We start from the raw sequence: 21,591 nt of genomic DNA on the forward strand, positions 1-21,591 counted from the left end.
GAAATCAATGATTTCGGTTTACATTATATAACCCAAAACCAAAGCCCAAACACATTAAGCGTAAACAATTAAATATAGCCCAACAATCTCCCCATTGATCCTTACTCATGCTCAAGTATGTCAGCATCAACTTCCTTTTAAGTGCCCGCCCATAAACCTGTTCGTATGATATTGACCCCACCATTCTAGTATACTCCTTAGTAGCGGGCTCATAGAGTGGTTCAGCCAAGGGTCTTGATATATTTTTCACCGAACTTCAGTAAATTTCTTGGATCAACAATACGGTATTGACCTTTATTTAGCCTTATATGACAGTAGCCGTCTAACCATCATAGGTCCAAAACTTCAAGTCATCAAGGGCACCCTCAGGAAATCTCTTGGTGATCGGAATGTACGTCACTTTAGTAGTCGGAGGCCACATCACATTTAGCATTGTCTTGTCAGTATGAGGATCATGTACCCCCTTTGCTTTCTTGAGGAAGGACTCAGCAGTAGGCATGTTGGGGAATCCTCTCTCAACCTGGTTGCTCAAGTAGTTCCGGAAATTGGCGGCTTTTGGATCATGATTTGGATTATGGAAAGGAGCATTTATCAAATCAGTCAAATCAACCTTTGTCCACGAACCGAAGTCTATCATCTTTTTATAGTATTCAGTGTTCCCAAACGTAACCACATTTACTTGTCAATGTCATAACCCCAAGAACTTTTCAGGATGATCGGAAGACACTACTTTCTGATTGGAGTTCTTTCTGATCAACATCTCTCTCTACCCTTTCCATTTGTTCAGCGGTATTTGGTGGAGCGGATAAGTATTTCTCTGGTTGCGCCGAAGTGTAATGTTTGAGACAGGGCGTAAACTGGAACCGCTATCAATAGGAGCATCTTGATTGTCACCGGCAGTTCTTTCACCGCTATCATCACCACTTTTAAATTCATCTCCAAACGTTTTAATAAGTTTTTGTTGGAGATTCAAGTATAATGCAGTAAGACAACCCATATTTGCCTGAAGCTCCTGAATCTTTGAATCTTTGTCAGTGTTACCGGCTTCAAGCTCTTGAATTCGTACATCCTTCACCAACGAGTCTTGTTCAAGCTCAAAGACTCTACGTTGTAAGGCGTGTACGTCGACTGGTTCAACTTCCAATGCAATTCCTTTCCCTTTATCTTGTAAAAATTTGTCTTGCATGGCGAGAATGTTAGCAATCTTCAAGTGATTTAGTGAGTCTTAGTTACATTTAGTTAATTCATTCTTAGAAACCAATTTATGACTTGTTAGAACTCAAAGTTTCATTAGTTGCCAGTAGGTTGGGCCATCCTAGGTGAATCTCTTTCCCAATATTGTCTACAATGTATTTGATTTTCTTTGATCGTTATCATTTTAATTATTATTATTGTTATTTAATCAAAACAACAAATTGTATTTTGTAAAAGCTAGAATCTCGTTTAGGGGTTGTTTTCAGAAATTGTTAACGCTTATCCCCGAGTTTATTATTTTATTCATACGTTTCACACGTATCAAGTATACACATACCTACGATATGCTCTCACCATGAACACTCTTGTTTATTAGATGACTAATATTAAGCTATCTTCTTTCAATTATTTGGCATGGATAAATCAGATGGTGCCCATTGTTACCTTCCAGAACTTGCCATGGTGACCGCTTGATTAAAGCACTTCCTGCTGAAGTCACGCAAGCACGTCTCTGATCCAATCGATTAGATTATTATATAATTAAATAACAACTTTCTTATGTGACTGTGTGAGGAGGAACAATTGTTCCTTTCGTTGCTACTTCGCAACATAAGCATCATCACAACCATAACCGAATATGACCCAGTTAATTAAAAAGTAAACCGAACATCATCATAGCCATAAATATCATCACAAAACATAAACGAACATAAAAATGTGTCAACCAGAGGCTCAGATCGGTATCACAGCTGCAACATTTATTGATATGCCAAAAATCGAACATCATCATAGCCATAAACCAACTTGACGAAACAAAATCACAATAGGTTCAGTTCTTCACCATGGCTAAAACATAATTTTCCATACCTATGAGTGAAACGTCTTCACAACCATAAACGAACGCCATTAAATTTGTAATGAGCGACAGTCTTCCATTCATGTCGTCATATCGACAACCAAGCCATCTCATCAATGATATCAACAGGTGTAAAAAGAGAGATGCATGTAAGTCAAAGAAGACACACAAAATTACAAAGAATAATGCATCATATACAACTTCTCAAGCACCAAAGAAAAAGAATAGTGATTCAACTCATATAAAAAATTTGTTATATAAAATATATAATAATATATAAATTTTATTCCATGTTTGTCATATATTTGTCGCGTTCGTTGTCATATTGCGCGTACTAAAAATACGTTTTCATATATATAACAAAAGTATATAAATACATTCAATGATTCAATATTATCTTTTTATTTTCAAACAACTTGAAAGATGGCCGAGATCTGGTACAAATAAAATTAATCTACTAAACATATAAATAAATAGTGTAATTATAATTTTAAACTAGAGTATTTGTGTTATAAAAAATAAAATAATGTAATACTAATTACTTTAGCTCAAAAGTTATAAAGTATTAATAATTACAGTATTATTAACATAATTATCTTAATTATTTGTAAAATTCTCACAATTAAAGTCATATATATTTGATCTATACACCAAGTTGAAATGTCCTTTTTTTTTCTTTTCACATAAACGTACGTAGTGGAAGTAGGGGTCCTTTAAAGTTAAAACTTAGGGGGGGGGGGGGGGGGGGGGGGGGGAAGAATATGCATTTCATATTACAAGTTTTTTCAATATATTATATTGCGTTTTATATTACGTAACAACACAAGGCATATAATTGATATACATATTTATAAATTATTAATAGAAATGCTAATGCGAATAACAGATTTAACATACACTTTTGCACATGCTAGCTAACACCTTATATCACTTTATACTTGGTTATAAACTTATAACAAACTAGTAAACACTAGAACTGAATCTTTTTTGTCACATTTCACCATATCTAGTCACTAGATTAGGGGTATAGGTGTAGCAACAAGTGGTGTTGCTTTAAGCAAAGCAAGGCCATAAGTATCACTCATGTCCATTTCTTCAATAGCATGAGGAAGCTCCCAATTAAAATGATACACAAATGCAGCCACAATCAAACTTAACATCCTCTCAGCCAAAGGCATGCCCGGACACTTTCTCCGACCTGATCCAAACGGTATGAACTCAAAATGTTGCCCCTTATAGTCACGCTTATCTTCCAAGAATCTTTCCGGCATAAACATAGTTGGATTCTCCCAATATCTAGGGTCATGCGCCATCGCCCATACGTTCACCACAAGTTGCGTGTTTTTTGGTATAGCATAACTGCCTATTTTGACTTCAGATTGAGTTATGTGAGGTGCTAGTATAGGTGACCCTGCATGAAGTCTCAATGTTTCCTTGATTACCGCTTGCAAGTAAGGCAGGTTAAGTGTTTTGGCTTCTTTTATCTTTCCATCTTCTTTCACTATTTGGCTCACTTCTTCACGAACTCTTGAAAACATATGAGGGTTGAGTAACAATTCAGACATAATCCATGTTGTAGTGCTTGCAATCGTGTCGGTTCCTGCTACTAACACATCCTGTAATTTATATATGAATATTACTTTATTAGTCTCTTAGCATCTTTATACATTTTAATGGGAAATTGACCCTTTTGACAACCAATATTCCTTGACCCCCCCCCCCCCTTCTCTTTTTTCCCAAAATACCCAAATGGCCATTTCTTTTAACTGTCGGTTCCAACTGTTTAGAACTGCCACCCACTTGTTTTTAGTATCACCCGACCATTGTTACAACCACCTAAATCAAGAAACTTGTCCTCCTAAACGGACGGGTCTAACTGGTTTTTAAAAAGCTGAGCTTTTATTAAACAATCGGCTCGACTGTACAATGGCATATAAACCGGCATATCCGACTGTACAATGGCATATAAACCGGCATATTTGTCTTGTTTTCTTGTTAATTAATTACTAATATCTTTTATGTTTTATATTTTTTTTTCATAAGCATCCGGTATTTGGATGTGGAACTATAATGTTTTAAGGTTTGCAATTAATTAATATTCAGAAAGCGAATATCATTTTTAGACCATCCCATGTCTCATCTTTATAATTATATTAAAAATCAGTATCTAGTTTTTATTTAATTAAATAATATTTTTATACCTTAATCATTATCTTTTATTTTTCTATCCTTCATTCATAACCACTTTCAACAAATAATAGAAAAATAAATGGGGGCAAACAAAGCTTCTTCGTTTTAACAAAAAAACATTATATTTTCTTTTTCATCTACTCGCAACCGCTTTTAACCATATCTTATAATTTGCAAATCCCTTCACATATTATTAGGTTATTGCCCGAGAATGTTCTAACAGAGGCTTAAGGCCAACACAAGCACTCCTTGAACGAAAGGGAACTAAACACATGGATGAAATCTACAGACGAACTAATGCAATGCAAATTTTGCACTCTACATGGGAAATGATAGATTGGGGCCATGGAGATTTTGGAAGAGATTTGAATTTTACAAAGCTACGAAGGTTGGTGTAGAAGCTATAGTTTCACTCTCGAAGACACCCTCAAACATTAAGTTTAGAAGGTATTTATTTGAACATTTCTAATACCGTGGAAAACGGAATAGATCAGTCGGCGGCATAATAGATTAGTCGAACAATGGAATAGATCAGTCAGTTTTTCTAAAAATCGGTCTGATTTAAAAAAAACGGTCTGGCACGACTGTTTATGAGTACCCATGTCTAGAGGGCGGTTGCAAAAACAATCGAGTGGCAACAAAAACGGTCGGGTGGCAGTTTTAAATAGTTGGACCAAACCGTTCATAGAAATGAACATTTTAGGTATTTGAAAAGGAGGGAGTGAATACGATGCTATGAGACGCCTAACCTTACACGATAAACTCATCAAAACTACATAGTTTTAATTAAAAAAATCTCTAAAAACTAAAATTGACAAAAACACGTAAAGTCATCTGCCCTCTTATGCATCGTTGCAAACCCTAGGTTCATCAATTCACGTTTGATAAACAATTAACTAGGATAAAGATTGGATTTCAGCCATAACATTAAGTAAGGTTCACGATTTCTGATTGAATAATGGTTCAAGTTTAAAATTGTTGCATTTGGTGTCTGAAAAACATAATTAGATGATCAATTTCAATAGACAATGATAAAACCTAGAAAAACATAAACATCAAACTAATTGTCCTTGTTAATTGTATATCAGCGTGAACCGATGAACCTAGGGTTTTCAACGATGTGTAAGAGAGCAGACGGCTTTACGTGTTTTTGCCAAAATTAGTTTTTAGAAAAAACTACAGAGTTTGATGGATTTATCGTGTAAGATTAAGCATTTCACAGCACCGTATTAGTCAAAGAATTTAGTTTGTCAAATATCATTTTAATCATTTTCTCTTTTTTATAAAAACTTTATAGATGATAGAATGATAGATTATACTTACCACAGTTAAAGCCTTGATGTGGTTGACATTGAAGTCATCTTCAATATGCTCATCACAATAATCCAACAATGAATCAAACACATCACCAAACCTAGGAAGCTTCAACTCTCGATGTTTCAATCTCTCATTCACAAAACCTTCTACCATATCTTCCAACCAGACAAACGCCTCCTTGGCCTGCCGCCTTATATTCTGCGGATCAAATGGTCTCAATACAGGAAACACGTCCGCTATGTTAGACTTCCCTTGCACCTCCATCGCGGTCTCCACGGCCGTCTTGAACGCATGAATATTATCATGCTCGTAGGTGGAGATAACATTCCTAGAAAAAAACTTCCTAGAAAACTCGTTCAGTGCGACAGCAAACGCTAGCTCTCCAACGTCTACATCCGCCTTTTGCCGCACTCGAAGGAAGTCCAACACTTCCTCCACAACACTTTCCCTTATATTCATGAGTGTGTCTAGCTTATTTTGGCTAGTGAGACACATTCTAATAAGTTTTCTAATAGTCTGCCATGTTTCATTTGTTGGTATCCATAACACCGCCTTATCGGGGTGTTTTAGAGCGGTAACCGCGTGTGGAACAGGACGGCCAGCGCAAGCTTCGTCATTGCGTAAAAGGATCTCTCTGGCGGCATCGGGTGTGGATGCCACCACACTGGTGATTCTGCCTAGTTGGATGGTCATAAGTGGACCGTGTTTCTTGGCGAGCTTGGCTAGGGACTCATGGGGTTTGGGTCCTATATCAAGTAGGTTTCCGATTATGGGGAAGCCGATAGGGCCAGGCGGGAGTCGTCTTTTCCGGTATAGGTCGATAACATGAAGGAGAAAGAAGAAGCAAATTATGGAAGAGAGAATGAGAGGTAAGAAAGCCATTTGTTTCTTGTTAGAATTGTAGTTTGTGTCTAGACTATACTTTAACTATTTATAGAAGTCGTTAAGGTAACTAGAAGCTGTTTCTAATACGATATCAAAACTTATTCGCCGTTCAAAAAAAAATTAATTCAAAACTTATTCTATTTTATTTAACAATCAAATTTAACTTACAAACCATCAGGATCGAATCCTTGACCAACAATTTAATAGTAAACCACCTTTATAGTTTTTCTTTTATCTTCTTATCGTTTTATAATTATTATTGAAAAAAAAAAAGAGAGAGAATTAATTGCCACGTAGAGCCCAATAATTTGATTTTTATATATTTTTTTAGTTGGTTTTTCTTGACAAAAACAGTTGGTGACTAGACGTATATTTGGAGAACTCTTTTTTCATAAGATTATATGAGATCATTCATACTAGTTGCCTATTTGGTCATGAGATTGAGAAAACAAATATTATTTTTATAATCTGAAATCAGATAATGCAGTTTTAAACAGCGGAAATCTTAAAACAAGAACCTTATAACTGGAAAGAAGAAACATGCATGTAGTGGTATGAAGTCAAATCCAATAATCAAGTTGCAAGAGGTGTGAACGTTAAAAGGTGTAAAAGATCATGGAGAACACTGGAAGTTGGTATTGAGAGAGAGTGTAAAACTTGGTGCAATATCAACTTGAAGGATCTGAATATACGAAAAATATAAATGTGATACGGAAGATCTCAATGGGCGATTTGGTGGAGTTTCAAAGTTCAGAGGCCAGTATTTGGTGTTAAAGTTATCTTTAATTTATTATTTAATAAAGTATAACTCTAGTTTAATTAATTATGTTTTCTAGTTTTGAGTATGATTAAAATTATAGGTGTTATATAAACACATCAAAATTTTATTTTTAGTTCGTAGTAGTACTTTCGTTTTTGTTTTTTATTAATAAAAAGAGTCGTATAAATGTTTTGTGCAAGATCATGCATGTTCAATGTTCTTGATTCGCTTGTTTAAAGTTTAACTAACTTAACTCTTTTCTTGAAAGTTATAATTTTTTATTTATTATAGTTTTCAAGAACAATTTTTTTAATTAGAAGCCTTAATTCTTATACAGAAACAGCATTATTTTGAGTAATAGCTTCTTTGTTTTTTTTTTCAACACAAAACTACATGCTTTTTAAAAATAACCTATTAAAATAATTAAATATCTTGTTCTAGTGGAAACCGATGAACAAAAAAAATGTTAATATTTCACCAGATAAAAAGAACTCATTATTTGCTATATAAATATTAAAACACGTTTGCTTACTTTTTTCAAAATCAACTATAATTTTTCTTATAAATCTATAAAATATTAAAAATAGTTTCTTTTTATAAATATCGGTTTATTTAACTCTTGAAAGAAATGTTTTATTACAAAACTTTAAAAAATAAACCAATTTAAAAAAAACTATTTTTGTAAGAAAGAAACTTTAAAAACACATATTAATGTGCTTTTTTTAAGATAAAGCATATTTTCCAAAATATAAAAACATCAGACGATGTTATGTATTTTATAGAATATGTTTTATTTTATAAAAACTATAGAAGTTATTTAAAAAAAATAGGTTTATATTATAAAAAGTACAGGTTTTATCTTAATTTTTTTTTCGTCAGTTAAAAGTTCCAAACATATATATCTTAGCTGCCCGTTAAAAAAAAAGTTCAAACGTTAAAACTTTCATTTTTAAAATGCTATTCTTTAAAACTAATAAACAGTAAGTTAATACTTTTAGGATGAAATATAAAAGACCACCAAGAAATAAAAAATGAAATGGACAACAATCGTATAATTGTATAAATAAATAGAAGTAAAAGGTATACTTTTTATTTTATAAGTTTATTATTTAAAAATTAATAGAAGTAAAAGACACATTAACTTATATATCTTAGTTTTACCCAATAATAGGAGTTAGAAAACAAAAGGTTTGTCGATAACACCAATTTGATAAACATTTTTTAATAAGTATTATTTTGATAAATATAGTTTATTAACCAAATATATACTTTAATGAATGTATTATGTTAGATCCGTAGAAAACATTACTATAGAGGCGAGAAGGAGTAGAGGTCGATCTAAATTGACTTGAGATAAGAGGATTAGACATGATTTGCTAGACCTAAACCTCTCCGAAGACATGGTTGAGAATATGAATTCTTAAAGACGTAGAATTAATGCCAAGTATTTTTAGAGAGAAAGGAATACCTTAGGGGCTTTTCCTTGCCTTATTTTTTGTCACACACCATTACGTTATTTTCTTTGCATATATTATATATTTTTATCTATTCATGTATTAGTTTTATTATTTTTACTACGTGCTATTATTAATTATATTATTGTTGAACTTTGATTTCCTCTTTTATTCTCTTATACATATGCTTCTTAGAGCCGAGGGTCTCTCTAGAAGTCACCTCTCTATCTGATTGGATAGAGGTGCGTTGTGCCTATATCCCACACTCTTCAGACCCTACTTATAGCTTTGCTATTGATGGGATTCCACTCTGGGTATGATTGATTGATATATTTTACTCACCAACATTCTTTTATAAAAAAAACTAGTATTGAGACCCCCCGCGTTGCCCCGGGGGGGGGGGGGTAAACCTTAACAAATTCAAGTAAATCAGCAATAAACAACACAATAGTGATGACTATAATTATGGTAAGCTCATAGCATGTTATGCGAGAACACGATTATAATTATCACTAAGTGACCCATAATCTTAGGTTATTCAATATTGTCTTCAATGACATGCAAATACGCTAGGTTAAAGTCAAACAAAACATCCATCACAACTAGCATCCAATGTACACAAAACTTTCTATCAACAAAAACATGTTGCTTTTTTGTTTGAGATCCGTGAGTTTTTTCAACCTAATTTTGTGTTTGTAAAACAGAAATTATTAGTTGGAGACACTTTATAATAAAAATAAAGAAAGACGTTGCTATTAATTATTAGTTCAAAACATCTATATATCTTCAAGCTTCAAAAGTCAAAAAGTGACATTTTTATTTGTCATTTTCTACATGGGTGAACAAAGGACTTGATGCAAATCGTTTGATGGTAAGCTACAGTTTTAAATTACCTCCTACCATTTCAAATAAAAGTCACAACATAACATTAGAAGAGTAGCATCGGCCAATTTAGTAATTAAGCACCTCTGTTTTTGCAAAGTTGCAAAAGAGGGAAATAATTTTCTTGTAACTTTACACCATCTCTGCTTTTCAAATGAAGTGACAAACACATCTGAATGTATATCCAGATACACTATCAAAAACACAACGAAATAAATTCACAATTTCATATGAGTGCATAAGAGCACCACAGTTGCCATGTCAAGAGTCTCTCATCATCATTTCCGTACGTAGCCCCAAACAGAAACATCAAAGCATTCTGTCAAACACCTTACTTGCACTGTAGCTAAGGCCACAAACATGCATCTCATCGAATACCTTATGTACACTGAATCTGAGGTCACAATTGTGCGTTGGCAACGGCGGGGAAATACCTCAAAGGGTCAAATCAAAACCCAAAGTGGGTATTATTGACGACCGGCCACCGCCGGGCCTCCATATTGTAGGTTTTCAGTGATGAAAACCCACGCATACAGTGGGCCATCGCCAGCCGCTGGAGGCTAACGACGGTTAGAAACGCCACACATGGAGGATGGAAAGATGAATACAAAGCAATTTGTACAATAGAAACGGTTATTTATACAACACTTTTAGCTAGAAGTACAACAATAAAGCATGAGTTTTTGTCAAGTAAGTTGAAATTTAATATATATAATAATATCTAAATTTATGTTGATATTTCACGTCTAAAATAATGTGAGCAATTATTGTTCTATGATGGTTTTTGTCAAAATAAGTTGATGCTAGGGAAGAAAATGTTAGCAATAATAATTAAAATAAAAATATTAGTGGTTGATACTATTGTCAAACCATGGTTGCTTAATGGCTACATGGTAATTGCCTGATTGGTGTGTGACAAAGTTATAAACTGGCTACCATGCAATAATTATACGTAGTTGAAAAGCATCATTGTTGTCTATTCAATTTTGCTTTATTGTTCTATGTAAACACAATATACATGATCTTGATCATCATCTTTCTTTTCAAGCCTTTCAAATCAGTAAATTGGTGATAGTGAGATATGAACCCTCTACCTCTCACTAGTAAAGTGATATACAATTAAGTTATACAAATTGAATGGTTAGATTTTTTTAAAGAAAAAACTATATATTATTAAATTAAAAGACTTATAAGTTTAAATTATATTTTTAATGGAATATTAATACGAATACATGGTGAATTCTCACGCAATTTATTCATAATTACGAGAATGATGCACCTAGTGATTTTATAAGTTGTAATTATATTTTTAAAGGAATAACGAATTATAACAAAATATGATATGATGTTTCATTATGATTGTCATAAAAAAAGAATATCATAAATAAAATTATCATTAAAATAAAAACATGTTGTTGTATTACAGTTTCGAAAGAGATGAATGAAAGCGAAAAACTCCATACATGAATCCATGGAGATTGAATAAATATGTGAGAATAAAATTACTATTCATTATTAATTGAAATTTAAAAAAGTGTATATAAATTAATTGAAATTTAACATGTTGTTGTATTACTATTCATTATTAATTGAAATTTACCATGTTCATCTCCTACACTAAAAAGTGTATATACATTAATTTAATAAAAAAATGTAGATATAATTTTATTAAATATATAAATATTTTGATTATATTAACATAAATATCCTCATCTTTCTAATCCATATAAGTTAGGTAATTAGGTATTTGATCAAAGGATTGGTTGATATGTTTTGATTACACTGACATAAATAGTTTCCATTAAAAATAGAAAATAGTTTGAACGAAAAATGTAGGCTAGCATTGAATTTTCAAATGACACGTTTCTCAATATGTATATTTTATTTTTAGAATGGTTGAATTCCATACCAAACTTAGTAGCCAACTTTTTTGTGTAACTTAAAAATCGTGGCAATGGTTGTATTTAAGTATTAGCTAAAACATTTCGTAATTCGAAATGTGTAAACATTTCGTAGTAAAATGCGTAGCAAAAATATGGATAATATTTTCTTTTTTAGCTAAAACTATCTGAAATATAATTTATGTAGTCATTATCCATAAGAAATAAAATGGTTACGAGACTTGTAGTAACTGCGAATCAAATCCGTAGCAAAATGGTATTTGATACGTATTTACTCTTAACAACTAACAAATACCTTTTTTAGTAGTGAACAGTGTCGTTATTTTAGCTTCTTGAATATCATAATTAGGGAATATAATCTTTTTAAGAATGAGTCAATCCGGACATGATCCTTAAAATGTGGGTTGACTTGTTAATTTTTTTAAGAGTTTTTAAAGAAATTAATATGTTTATTTTAAAGATTTTGAAGCTTATTTGTTTTTCACTTCCAAAAAAATTATTTTTTCAGTTATGTCTGTAAAATCTTTATTATTATTGTTATTTACTTATTCCAGTCTCAAGCTAAATATAAACCCAATTTTATTAATTAGAAACGTGTAACATCCTACTTTCGGTTATATTAATAAAATAAACTTCGTCTATTTTATAGTGGGTCGTTATCGGTTTAGATAAATAGAATATGAGTTGGGCTAGTGTTGGGTAAATGGATATGGGTTATGGATCGGGGTATGAAGGAAGAAGGAAAGACCATGGGCTTAAGCCCATGATCCCTAAATATAAATACCATTAATCATCACTTAATCCACATTCACACATATTCCATACACCACCCAAAAACACACACTTAAGATTTCTCTCTAGTTCTTCCTTATCCCTAGCCGAAATCAAGAAGGAAACCGAGCACCGACCCGAGGTAACGATAGGTTAATATTGTATGAGCTTAACCCGTTAGATATAGTTGCGAAACGACGAGCCGATACCGTTAAACCGTTTAAATCACGAGATCCGGGTGGAATCGGGTATAAACCGAACCTATGATGAGCTTAGGGATCACCCTAACTCAGATCTAGATCGAACGGGGCGAAAAACGGTGAAAAAAGGAGTTAAAACTCGTTTTTCCGGTGAGGTCGCGTTTTTCCGGCGGCTTTCCGGCAATGGCGGCGCCGGAAAGTGGTACGAGGTTAAGAGGAGTGTCAGGGAATGTTCTAACATTCCCTGACCTAACCCTAGTTCGCTAAGGAGGAACTAACGAATCAGAAGTAATTCGCTAGCTGATTCGTCTAAGGGAATATAACGAATTAGCTTCAGTTCGTTAAGGAGAAAAGATAGCGAATTACCCTTGATTCGCTATAGTTAAAAGATAACGAATTGGAAGGTCCAATTCGTTGCATAGACTGATTCGCTATGGACTAATTCGTTATGAGTCCAGTTCGCTAAAAGATCTAATTCGTTAAGAGGACTGGTTCGTTAAAAGAGTTCAATTCGTCATAAGGTTCAACTCGTTAACCAGACCAAACGAATAAGGTCTGATTCGTTATAAAGTAATGAATGGGTTCATTCGCTACGAACCCCATTCGTTAAAGGACTGGGACGAACTAGAAGTTTAACATAATGACAGAATAGTCCCTGAACTTAGAAAAAGAATGAATTAATTATAAAGAATCCCTTGAACTTGTTAAGTTAGCAAATTTATTAATGATTCAAAATCTTAATGTAAAATGTGTTACGACGGTAAATGGAAATAAAATTTTTCCAAGCTGACCCCAGCCAGGGGCTCTGCCCCTTGGACCTGCTAGGGGCTGCCTCCCCTAGACCCCGCTGCCAGGGGCGCTGCCCCCGGACCCCCATTCGTTGTGGATTATAAAAAAGATAGAAATACGATATGAGATAGAATAGTTAATTGATACATGTAAATATTATACAGTTTGTCGTGCACAGCTCAAGAAAGGAATTATCATTAACGGTGAACGTAACCGACTTCAGGTGAGTTTCTAGCCTCATTCCTTGTTATGTTTTCGGGGCTGTGTGCATACTCGATGTGATTAGTTAATACACTTATCCTAAGTGATAAGTGTATGCCATATATGTATTATGTGAAAGGTATGATGGTTTCTTGCCGGTTCATGAACGATCTTCAGAATTGCATGTACTGCCAGAAAATGGTTGATGTTATATGTATGTTGTAAGATGAAGAATGAATGATGTATGTATGTGCGAAACTTACGATTATGTACATAGAAAGTATGTTAAGGAGGTATGGAAGAATGGGTACCGGACCCTAATAATATCCGAGGATGAAGGGTACCGGACCCTAATAATATCCGAGGATGGAGGGTACCGGATATTAATAATATCCGAGGTATGTAGGGCGAATGCTCTTTATAACGTAAGGATAGTTATGTATGTGTATGAAAGATTGATGGACATGTTAAGTATGTAATGCGTACATTCGGGCACGTATATGTGTATGTAAAGTAAGTTATGTGATTAACTAGAACTCACTCAGCGTAGCTGACTTTTAGTATGCACACAGGCAAATAGGTTGAGGCAGCTCGCGTGATTGAAGACACATGGCATGGAATCGAAGATACTGGCATCTCGAAGAAATGTTGTGATGTTTTAAAGACTATGTTTTGTTTTAAATGACTATGAATGTTTTATAAGACAAGATTTGAAGGTTATGTATTATATTATGGTTGAAGTTTTAATATTCCGCGAATATTTTAATTAACTCTGATATTTAGAACTGCGTTTATGAGTAAATCCAACACCAAATGCATGGCTACCGGTAACGGAGCCTTACAGAACGAGAGATAAATGCACAAAAACATTTAAAATAACACATGTCATAAAAAAATATTTCATATATATGAATCACGTTGTTTGAATTGTTATCAAGTCATTAGATATTACTTGTTTTATAATCAATATAAATACATTTTGTGTATTCATATGGTATCATATATCAAAAATATATAAATATTAAGTTTAATATTTTATTCTTTTTGCCTCGGTATTTTTATTGAAGCATATACGTATAGAAGTGTACTAAAACATAAATAACATGTTTAATCCTAAAACTATTTATGTTCTCTATTTCTTTTGAATTTTGAGAAGATTTGATATCATGATTTAACTGGTCTGTCAATGATTCTTAGCTCAAGTGGTTAAGGTGAGGCACAAAGTAATTTCAATTTAAGAAATGGAAGGTATTGGGTTCAAATATCATATGTGACAAAAAAAGTAGGGGGTTCGAGGTTGGGCGAGGGGTTTTCGCACATATAATGGGTTTTATTCTTAGGGTGGTCTTCAGTTGTCGAGGAATGAAGATAATTAGGTGTGTTAGAGACCCGTCAATAATCCAAATTAGCCGTTAAAAATAATTTAACTGGACAAAGTAGTCGCTTTACACGTTCTTGGAAACCTTTAACGACGACTCTGGAAAGTTAAACTTCCAAACATCTACATTAGAGGTATGAATAAACGAGTAGTTGGGACAAAAAGATAATTGAGAAGTTATGACTGAATATATAGTTGTAGCTAGGGACACAAATAAATGAATAATGGGGGTATGATGGAGCTGTAGGAGCTAGGGACAATTAGGGAGGAGTCGGACCACTTTTCAAGGGTTGTATTTTTTCTTTTTTGAAAAACTAAATATATTGTATATTATGGGGATTGAATCCATAATCACCGAATTCATATTTAAACAACCTTACCATCCTATTAAAGTGGGAACGACGTTAAAGATTGTTAATTGAAAAGTTGAGTCCACAAAATGAAACTCAGTTAAACTTGGATTGTATGTGAATATTGAACCGAGCCAAATATGCTTATTTAAGTTAATCAAATTTGCAAAATGCTTATTTAAGCTATAATAATATTATCGGTGTAACACGTCACCTTTAGACAAAAGTAAAACTTTATAATGTTATTCAAGTTAAGTATATCTTATAAGTTTAATTAAAATTTTGTAAAACATGATATTTAAGGTTTTGAGAAACCATAGAACATAACTTCTAAAGATTTCGAACAGTAAATCAGATTTTAGGTCAATCAAAACTCATTTTTCAACAAAAATATGATGTTTTGCATGATGAAACTATGACAAAAACCTAGAATTTCACAAGAAGAACAAAACCGATTTTTTAGGGATTTCTCAAAACTTTATTCTCTGATCAATGTTGTAAACAAAATAACATGGAACAAAGAAGAGGAGAATCATGTGTACGTTTTACATCTTGGAACACAAAGAAGAAAGACGATTCAGATGTTGGGGATGATGATTTATTTTCTGTTTGGGGTGTACCATTATGATGAAGACGATGTGAGAAGATTAGCTCACAATTTTAGAGAGAGAGCCAGCCTGGCTACAAGGGTTAGGTGTTGCTTATTTATTCTCTTTAATAACTTATATTCGTAAATGCAAATAATTAAAATGGGTTGATCCGAAACACAACCCGAACACAACATGGTTGTAAGTGGGTTTGACATGACATGACACAAATAAGTATATGGACCGGATTAGAGTTGAAGAATTCGACTCATCAACTCGTAACATGTCACATTATAACCCATCTAACCGACATGACTGCCACCATAATTATAACTTCTTAAATATGTGTACATGAGTTACCAAACGACGAGATTTTCCTATTGTATAGCATAACTTTTATTTTTTATTATTATGATTTATATTTAAATTTTAATTTGACTGATCTCTTACAATTTGTACTCATAATTTATGTGACATTTCACATTGGTTGGGGACAGGGAAGAAACATTTCTTATAAGGAGGTGGATTCTCTATTATAATACATTTAGAGTGCTTAATGATAGTGGATAAGAGGAGAATTTCATAATTAAGCGTGTTCAGTTGAGAGTAGTATCATGATATATGACATCTTAGAAATTCTCCACCTGGCAAACCAAAATGAAATCCATGAGGCGATAGTGGTTCATTCCAGTCAAAGAGGACAATATTATGGTATGACGGTAGTTGAGCCATTACACACAGTATCAGAGACAAGGCCGGACCGTTGATTCAAGGTCCCGCGATAACACTAGACCCCTAAGAGGGTGGATTGCAACATTCCAAATCGGTTGGGGGGGGGGGAATGAAAGCTTCCTTAAAAGGTGGTGAATACTTTCTCTTAGGGGTGCGCGCGGTTTGGTTCGGTTATTAGCATTAATCGTAACTAACCGATCGATATCGGTTTGGTTAGTAACCGATATCAAACTTGGGCTAAAATTTTGCTTAAAAATACATGAAATGAAGTTATAACTACATGAAATGAAGGGATAAATATATGAAATTGAGATATTAGTACTTGGAATGAAGATGTAAATACATGAAATGATAGTACTAAACTATTAATACGTATAATCCATGAAAGAGAGGAAAAAATGCTGGAAAATATGAAAAAATGAAGAGTTGGGTGCAGTTCGGTTAATTTCGGTTTTTGGTTACATATGTTCGGTTTCGTCGGTTTTCGGTTAACGATTTGGTTAATGCTCACCCCTATTTTCTCTATCATAACATTTTTTGAACGCTTAGACTGGCCGCTATGGGCGCTGATGGGATACCATAAAGACCGGTCTTAATGATAGTGAGAGAAAAAAGAACTACACGATTAAATGTGCTCGGGGTGAGAGTAGTATCAGGATGAGAGACCTTCTAGAAAGTCTTCACCTGGGCAACCAAATATGAATCCGTAAGGCGATGATGGTTCGCCCCGAGCAAAGTGAACAATATTATGATACGCCGGTAGCTAGGTTGTCACAAATTTTTTAATTTATTGTTAATTCGTCTAGGCCGAAGTCATGATCTTCGTAAAGTACATTTTGGGCTTGTAATCGGGTTTTGGTATGTGCTTGATTGACATTTCGAAAGATTAGAAACGGCAATTAGTAATTGAATAAAATATTATTAAAAGCGACGTTATTTTATAATTTTATTAATTTTTATCAATATCGTATTATAAAATATTTGAGATGGGCATGTTACAGGGACGGACATGGTTTAGATCCAAAATAGCTTCTGTTACCCTTCAACTTTTTGCCGGTAGTGCAAAATTTAATATGTTTTGGTCGGTTTTCGTATTTCGTTACCTCTGAAAAAATATAACGTTACCCCTATTTGTTTAAAGTTCAACGAAATTAAAAGCTGTAACCAATTAAAGCCCAACCCAAATAAAACCAGTGTTTGTTGTTCCCTATAGGACTATACTTGGACACTTGAATCAGGTCAGACATCAATATTCAATAAAACAAAGTTTCATTCAGTTGAGTAAATGACAGTCGTGCTCCTTTAGTCCCTATTCCACAATTTAATTATACTTGTTCAATTTAGGCAGAGCCGGCACAACCTTCTCGGAGGCCAAAAACTAACTAAAATGTTGAGGCCATTTTTCTTTTATTTATGCGTATAGGCGTATAACACTAGAGAATATACAAGAATTATGTAATATTGATAATATGCGATGATATATGAGGCAATCCTCCTTAGCTTGTGGCCTATCAATGAGTTACTAATTCTAAAAATATTCTACTTTCAAAACTCATAATACATAACCCCTATTAAAGATTGAGGAGGCCTAAACCCTTAGCCTCAATTAGCTTACCCATGAGACGACCTTAAATTCAGGTATTCTTCTACTTCTATTTAGAATTGTAATTGTTTATTTGTTTATATAAATTGTTAATATGGAATTGTTATGGACAAATGAATGAAATTGTTTTATGAACGCTAAACTTCTTTCAATTTTTGTTGTCTATGGACTTGAACCAAAGAATCCCCCTTCTCGCAAACCCAGGTGTTTAGGCTTTACCTTTGCCAATGGAGTGATGGACCACCACTACATTGGTAGCAATCAAATGATTGGTTATTGTTTGTTGGATATTTGGATAATGTAAATTAAAATTTGTAATTGATTAGGAATTTAGTATTTATGTGTAAACTGGAATTGATTATGAATTTATTGTTTAAATTTTGTCCCTTCTAAAATTAGAGCACTTGAAAGATGAAAAGGTAAAGTCTTACTAGCAATCGTTTTAAATGAAAATACCAAAAAAAAAAATTGATAATATCGGTACCAAGTTAAAAAAAAACACTATTGTATGAAATACGGTAAAAAAAATAAGTTTGGCTACTGTGTGCAATATGTTAAAAAAAACTTCGTTTACATTGTATGAAATACGGTAAAAAAAAATTTAAACGTTATCCATGAGATTTTGTTCTAAATTCATCACTGACGTGTTCGTAGTTTTTGTTTTTAAGAGTTTTACAAGTTTTTATGTACATAGTATAACACCGTATGGAGTTTATGCGTTCACTTTAATTAATAATAATATTATTTCGAAGATGGCTGTTCAAAAAGATATACAGTAATAAAATAAATTATTTTTGTGACCACCAATATTTGGTATGGATTATTTAATGCATATTTAATTCACTATATTAAGAAACATCGTCCCCACCCTCGTCTACGAAAGTTGTTTATGAACATAAACATATATGTACATAACTTGTTATTCCTAAAATAACGGCCAGTTTAGTGTAAACAAGCGGTTCCAAGTTCTAAACCCTTGAAACTCCACGTAAACCAGATTGACCAATCGATCAGTTTCTTCGGTATAATAAATATGATAGTTAAGAATTGAGATCATAATGGTGAGTTTCATCCATGATAGTGTTTTTGAATAAATCAGATCTTTCAAAATCAATATGAAAGATTCACATTACATCTCAGAAATAGTGGCTCAGATATTGAGATAGTTTGAAACGCAGTTAATAAACTCCTTTTAAAGCAAGGTAGTAAAATGAACTTTGGAAAGACGACTAGCATAGGTTTGATCATACAACCATATCCAAAGTCTTATATTAAAACAAGCACGCACTCCAAGGACCCAAACATTCTAGTTCCTAGCATTTTACATGTACGTGTAGTTTTCCTATACCACATATATACACACGTACTACAACACTACACCACCAATGGCCACCATCGACACCAACCTCCCAGCCGCAATAGTCCACCGTCTCCCTCATTTCAAATTCTCTTTCACAGGTGCTGAACACATCTTCAACCAAATCGAATCATCGGATCCATTATACCCGATCCATCGTATATCAGCTCGGGTTGTCATTGTCATTGGTCCTAGCCCGCTTAAACCCGAGCATTTGGACCAGTACCCTTCAGTTGAATACGTTGTTGGGACATCTGCTGGTCTTGATCATATTGATTTAGCGGTTTTCTGAAGATGTGGCAGATTATGCTATAGGGCTTTTGTTGGATGTTCTTCGACGTGTTTCGGCTGCTGATAGGTTTGTTCGGGCCGGCTTGTGGCCGGTTAAAGGCATTTATCCTCTTGGAAACAAGGTATACTCTAAATTCTATCGACGTAATATTTTATAACAACAAGGCCGACAGTTATGGTTAAGTGAGTTTGATTAACCGATCATTTGGTTGTGGTTATGGTTAATGTCTCTCCGTTAATTGACTTTAACAGAGCTGAATTAACCATGTAGTTTTATGTTTTTCCAAAACTTATGCCTCCATTTCAATCTTTCATACATTTTTATCCAACTTCGAACATTTTAATTTATGTTGCAAATATATTTTAACATAGCCTGGAACACCGTAACGAAGCTTGGAGCTAGCATATTTAGCTTTGAAATTTTATAATTGAGTTTGGAACACAATAATCAAAGCAGTTTCTGTTGATTATATCGGTTAAACATGAGCAATATTAAGAGCCATTAACATGTAAACTCAATCATGAATATTAGATAAAGGAATTATTAGCCATACTTACTTGTAGGGATGATTATTTTTGAAGATGATGAAGTCATTATACTAGTCTTTCTTACTTCCCTTTAGATGCCTTAGTTTTGATAGAAATTATGTGCATATGAGATGATGTTATATGGTGTTATATTATATATCTGTTTATACACATACAAGGCATTAAAGGGTAAGAGTCCCTTTACATTATGTAATTACATCATCATGTAACTACTAAATTAAGGGTTACCTTTCATGTCATTTGACTAAGCTCAATAAATGATCTAGAAGACCATATATTTCCAACAGTTTCAACTAGAACAAAGGAAAGAAAAAGGCATAAAAAAATACACTCAACAATTAACCGAAAATTAACCTGAAGTCTGAACCAACCTATAGCCGACAGTTAACCGACCTATGGTTAACCGAATATTCAATTGTTTGGGACTGCATGATAACTACTTCGTGATTGTTACTTAATTCATTAATAAATTGCTTTGGGATTGCTACTAATTATACTAAAAAACAATAATTGCTTGCTACTAATTATACTTAGTGGCAAAATATTTGGTTCATAGAAACGTTCAAACTGATTATAAGATATCTTTAGTTAAGTAATGGCACTAACTGAGAACCAATTTTGATCGTTTAGTTAGGGGGAAAACGAGTTGAGATTGTTGGGCTTGGAAGCATCGGCTCGTTGGTTGCTAAACGGCTCGAGCCATTTGGCTGCACCATTGCCTACACCTCAAGAAACAAGAAGTCCCAAGTTCCTTATGCATTCTACCCCAATGTTCTAGATCTTGCAACCAACACTGATTCTCTAATTATTTGTTGTGCGTTGACCGACACAACTCGCCACATTATCAATCGTGATGTCATGACTGCCCTCGGGAAGAAGGGCATTATTGTCAATATTGGGCGTGGGGTCCTTGTGGATGAGAAGGAACTAGTGAAGTTCTTGGTTGGAGGTGAGCTTGGAGGAGTGGGTCTTGATGTGTTTGAGAACGAACCCAAAGTACCAAAAGAGCTATTTACGCTTGACAACGTTGTTTTGTCTCCACACAAAGCTTTTCTAACACCGGTGTCGTTTGATAACGCTAAAGAGGTAGCGATCATGAACGTAGCTGCTTTTTTCTCGAATAAGCCATTGTTCTCTTAAATTAATTTGTATGATTAATAATGACATGGGTCAATGTCACATTTAAAATGTTAGAGCATTTCCAACCCATTCTCAAAATTACGTGAGAGAGTTCTTTATTTCTTAGTGATAGTTAAAAGTGGTTGTAAGAGGAGGATAGACAAGATATTACTTTTCATAGTTAAATTTGGAGAAACACACTGTTCACCTCTATAATTTTTTAAT

The 21,591-nt window shown here is 33.6% G+C and overlaps 1 protein-coding gene and 1 pseudogene across 2 annotated transcripts; one reads left to right on the forward strand and one right to left on the reverse strand.

Annotated features, from left to right (window-relative positions):
* Nucleotides 1-2,999: 2,999 nt before the first annotated feature.
* On the reverse strand, nt 3,000-6,493 carry LOC143574469 (cytochrome P450 76T24-like). Its single transcript, XM_077059081.1, has 2 exons — nt 5,564-6,493; nt 3,000-3,666 (listed from the first exon to the last, which is right to left on the reverse strand). Exons 1-2 carry the CDS (start codon nt 6,437-6,439, stop codon nt 3,064-3,066), a joined length of 1,479 nt encoding a protein of 492 aa, XP_076915196.1. The 5' UTR covers nt 6,440-6,493; the 3' UTR covers nt 3,000-3,063.
* Nucleotides 6,494-19,433: 12,940 nt separating this feature from the next.
* Nucleotides 19,434-21,414, forward strand: LOC143574470 (glyoxylate/hydroxypyruvate reductase HPR3-like; annotated as a pseudogene). The gene is made up of 2 exons (XR_013142594.1): nt 19,434-19,820; nt 20,878-21,414. The product of XR_013142594.1 is annotated as a glyoxylate/hydroxypyruvate reductase HPR3-like (transcript).
* The last annotated feature ends 177 nt before the right edge of the window (nt 21,415-21,591 follow it).

Source organism: Bidens hawaiensis, unplaced genomic scaffold (assembly GCF_021521415.1).
Source record: "Bidens hawaiensis isolate Kalapana, Puna unplaced genomic scaffold, B.hawaiensis_p1.1 tig00026938_1, whole genome shotgun sequence".
NCBI classification, from domain to species: domain Eukaryota; kingdom Viridiplantae; phylum Streptophyta; class Magnoliopsida; order Asterales; family Asteraceae; genus Bidens; species Bidens hawaiensis.